The sequence below is a fragment of the Bos indicus genome, chromosome X (genome assembly GCF_029378745.1).
Source record: "Bos indicus isolate NIAB-ARS_2022 breed Sahiwal x Tharparkar chromosome X, NIAB-ARS_B.indTharparkar_mat_pri_1.0, whole genome shotgun sequence".
NCBI classification, from domain to species: domain Eukaryota; kingdom Metazoa; phylum Chordata; class Mammalia; order Artiodactyla; family Bovidae; genus Bos; species Bos indicus.
Window position 1 is genome coordinate 45,816,747 of NC_091789.1, and position 4,713 is coordinate 45,821,459.

Below are 4,713 nucleotides of genomic sequence, written 5' to 3' on the forward strand. Positions count from 1 at the left end.
TAAACTATGAAGCTCTCTGCACATCAAAGGAAACTATTAGCAAGGTGAAAAGACAGCCTTCAGAATGGGTGAAAATAATAGCAAATGAAGCAACTGACAAACAACTAATCTCAAAAATATACAAGCAACTCCTACAGCTCAACTCTAGAAAAATAAATGACCCAATCAAAAAATGGGCCAAAGAACTAAATAGATGTTTCTCCAAAGAAGACATACAGATGGCTAACAAACACATGAAAAGATGCTCAACATCACTCATTATCAGAGAAATGCAAATCAAAACCACTATGAGGTACCATTTCACCCAGTCAGAACGGCTGCGATCCAAAAGTCTACAGGCAATAAATGCTGGAGAGGGTGTGGAGAAAAGGGAACCCTCTTACACTGTTGGTGGGAATGCAAACTAGTACAGCCACTATGGAGAACAGTGTGGAGATTCCTTCAAAAACTGGAAATAGAACTGCCTTATGATCCAGCAATCCCACTGTTGGTTGGGCATACACACTGAGGAAACCAGAAGGGAAAGAGACACGTGTACCCCAATGTTCATCGCAGCACTGTTTATAATAGCCAGGACATGGAAGCAACCTATATGTCCAGCAGCAGATGAATGGATAAGAAAGCTGTGGTACATATACACAATGGAGTATTACTCAGCCATTAAAAAGAATACATTTGAATCAGTTCTAATGAGGTGGATGAAACTGGAGCCTATTATACAGAGTGAAGTAAGCCAGAAAGAAAAACACCAATACAGTATACTAACGCATATATATGGAATTTAGAAAGATGGTAACAATAACCCTGTGTACGAGACAGCAAAAGAGACAGTGCTGTATAGAACAGTCTTATGGACTCTGTGGGAGAGGGAGAGGGTGGGAAGATTTGAGAGAATGGCATTGAAACATGTAAAATATCATGTATGAAACGAGATGCCAGTCCAGGTTCGATGCACGATACTGGATGCTTGGGGCTAGTGCACTGGGACGACCCAGAGGGATGGTATGGGGAGGGAGGAGGGAGGAGGGTTCAGGATGGGGAACACATGTATACCTGTGGTGGATTCATTTTGATATTTGGCAAAACTAATACAATTATGTAAAGTTTAAAAATTAAATAAAATTAAAAAAAATAAACTATGAAGCTCAAGAAGGTCTAATGGGTACCCCCATTAGACAATCCTGACATGGAAATATTTACAGATGTCAGTTCTTTTGTTGGAATGGAAAGCATAAGGCAGGTAATGCCGTGGTGGTTGCTGAACAGGTTTTAGAAGCAAAATCTCTCCCCTGGGGAACCAGTGCTCAGTTAGTGGAGCTTGTGGCTCTGACCCGAGCTCTAGAGTTAAGCAAAGGGCAGCAGTTAAATATCTACACTGGTTCTAATTACACTTATTTGACTTTACATGCTCATACAGCAATATGGAAAGAAAGTTTAAAACAGCAACAGAAGAACCTATTAAACATTTCAGAGAGATTGAGAGACTTTTAACTGCTATATATTGTCCTAAAGAAGTAGCTGTTATGCATTGCAAAGGGCACAGCAGGGATGGGAGTAAAGTAGCCAAAGGTAATCAGTTGGCTGACTGTCAAGCCAGAAAAGCAGCACTTTATGAAACCCCTTCACTGCAGACACCTTTGATCTGGACAGGTCCTGTGGAACAGGAAAAACCACAATATACTGAGGAAGAATTAGAAAGATATGAGAAAACAGGAGCAAAGATTACTGATAAAGGATGGTTACAGTCTTATGACAAATAATTCCTGAAAATGCTCAGTGGAAAATTCTTAAGGTTTTACACCAGAGTTTTCATTTGGGTGCAGAGAATACTTACCAGATGGCTTCTCGTTTGTTTGAAGGTAAAAATGTAATGAAAACTTCACGGAATATTATCAAAAGATGTGATGTTTGTCAGAAAAATAACCCAAAGACTGAAAAGCTAGCAAAATCTGGATTACAACGAAGTGGAAAGTATCCTGGAGAGGGCTAGGAAATTGATTTTACTCATATGCCAAAAGCTAATGGATATTCTTGCTTACAAGTTTGGGTGGATACTTTTACTGGATGGATTGAAGTGTTTCTTTGTTGTAGTGAACAGGCTAAGGAGGTTATAAAGATTTTAATCCATGAAATTATCCCCAGGTTTGGGCTGCCACGGAGCCTTCAGAGTGACAATGGCTCCGCTTTTAAAGCTGCTGTAACTCAGGGCGTGTCTACGGCTCTAGGAATAAAATATCACTTACACTGTTCCTGGAGACCCCAATCCTCAGGAAAGGTTGAAAAAGCTAGTGACATTATTGAAAGACATCTGCACAAATTAACCCAAGAGACGCAGAACAATTGGATTAAAGTTCTACCCATAGCTCTAATGAGGGCTCAAACTGCCCCCCAAAGGAGGGACTGTCCCTCTTTGAATGTATTTATGGAAGGCCTTTCTTATGCACAGACATTGTTATAGACCCTGAAGCCTTGGAATTAACTAGTTATGTAACTCAGCTCTCAGCTTTTCAATAGGCATTAACAGATTTCTGGGAGACAACTCCTGACCCAGCCTCTGAGTCAAGAAAACCTCTTTTTGAGCCAGGAACCGAGGTCTTCATAAAAACATTGGAGTTTGGGGGCCAATCCCTCTAGCTCCTCTGGGAAGGCCCTTCCCAGGTTATTCTTTCTTCTCCCACAGCTGTCAAAGTGCCAGGAATTGATTCACGGGTACATCACACTCGAGGTAAGACGTGGCATCCTGACCAGAACTAAGTGACTTCATTTTACGTCTTTACTTTCTATGCTCTGACTTTGTACTTTTCAGATGGGCCTGATAATCTATGTGAGCCTACTTCTGCTGACTCCAAAAGTTCTGAGTCTGCCGTTTGATCCTCAGAATAATGCCTTCTTGTCCTGGACTCATTCCTATGCTGAATTCCACAATCAGTCTAACTGCTGGGTCTGTGGAGCACTCCCCTTTTCATCAGTAGAGGGGTTCCTGTGGTGGACATCTCCACTTCAAGGAAAAGACTTTCTCCAAGTTTGCAAATACCTTCAACAACAATCATATGTGATGTCTCTTCATCATCTGATGACATCTAACAACCTTAAGATGGACTCATGTAACTATGGACATAATGTGACTAATCTGATCTGATCTGAATGACTATTTCACTATACATAAGGCAAATAGGTCTAGATCTAATTTTTTTTTTTTTACCTGACTTTTATCAAATATGGGGTGGGGTTATATGGTTAACTCCTGAAAAAAAGACATCTAATATATACTGTCCCTATATGCTGGGAACAAATAGAGCCATCCCCAGAAGTTAGTCAACAACTTAATTATAATGATTGGAATCACTTGGGATTTTTGCCTCAGGAAATACGCAGTGTAATCATTCCCTTGTTTTCCAACACAATTCAGGTCCTCCCTTTGTCTGGCTAGGCACTGATTGGTACTGGATATCTCAGTCACACTGGCTTGCTCCAAATGGGACCTATTGGATATGTGGCTCTTACCTATGGGCATAGCTTCCCCCTGGTTGGATAAGGAGATGCACCCTAGGTCTAGCCATTACTCATGGCTTTATATTTTCAGAGCTTCAGAAAAGCCTGTTAATTTACCCTATCCTTAAAACTCCGTGGGCATGGTCTGTATTTCACTGGTAAGATTATTTGGCTGCAGTGTTTGTTCTCTCTTTGGGAACTACAGATGCTATGCTATGAGTGGATGCTTTGACTAATTTTACTCAACAGGCATTACAAGATTCTCAAAAAGCTATTTCAGCTCTTAATGCCAAACAAGCACAAATTAGAAAGCTGGTTTTACAAAACAGATTGGCTGTAGATATTCTGACAGCTGCACAAGGAGGAACTTTTGTCATTATTCATACCCAATTCTGTACATATATACCTGATATGAGCACTAATGTTACTCATTTTACTAAACACATGAACAAGATGATTGGGCCTATGGATACTCCTGAAGGTTCAATTGCCTCACTTTGGGAGATGTTAACGTGTTCCCCATGGTGGAAAACTATCTTAATTACAATAATTCTGATTTTTCTATTTTTGCTGTTTGCTCCCTGCGTCTGTAACTGTGTAACTGGATTTGTTTCTAGTCGCATGAAAGCTTTTAAGTTACTAATGGTTGTCCAAGCTCCTACAAGTGTCACAGCCTCCTCCAACTATTACTTGGGGCCCCTGGATCAGAGACCTTCAGTATGAGGGTTAGGAGAACATGTTGCCTCAACAATTTAGGGACCATGCCCCTAAACAGCAGGAAGTAGTTATGGAATGAAAATGATGCCCCTTTCCCTTGGCAACATAATTCTCCTAAAAGAAAAAGGGGGTGGATGAGAGGGTCATTTCCTAGGCAGTTTGATAAGAAGTCTAGGAGTCCTCAAGGAGAGAGGGGTCTGGAATTCTCAAGGAGGAAGAAAGGACAAACTTTTTTCTTTCCCCTCTACATTCCTTAGGATTATATCACAATAATGTATCCTGCTTGAGGACAGTCTCTGAAAATAACTTTCTGGCTAATCCTGTTATCTTAAAATGTAAATTATGGGAGTAGGTCTAGTGAGGTCTTTACAAACTCCAGACATTCTTTTGATTCACGGTAATAACTAATTGGCAAGTATATAACTCCATTGCTAACACTAGCAAGGGGGCACTCTTTCTGCTCCCTTATGATGCCTATGTCAGAAGCTTTCTCTATCTCCTTTA

At 40.6% G+C, this 4,713-nt stretch overlaps 1 protein-coding gene across 1 annotated transcript; it reads left to right on the top strand.

The window, feature by feature from the left end:
- Positions 1-2,806: 2,806 nt before the first annotated feature.
- On the top strand, positions 2,807-4,215 carry ERVFC1 (Endogenous retrovirus group FC1 Env polyprotein). The gene is given in 5 exon segments (XM_070783434.1): positions 2,807-3,132; positions 3,134-3,188; positions 3,190-3,249; positions 3,251-3,398; positions 3,401-4,215. Coding segments are annotated over 5 exon segments (1,404 nt in total).
- Positions 4,216-4,713: the final 498 nt, after the last annotated feature.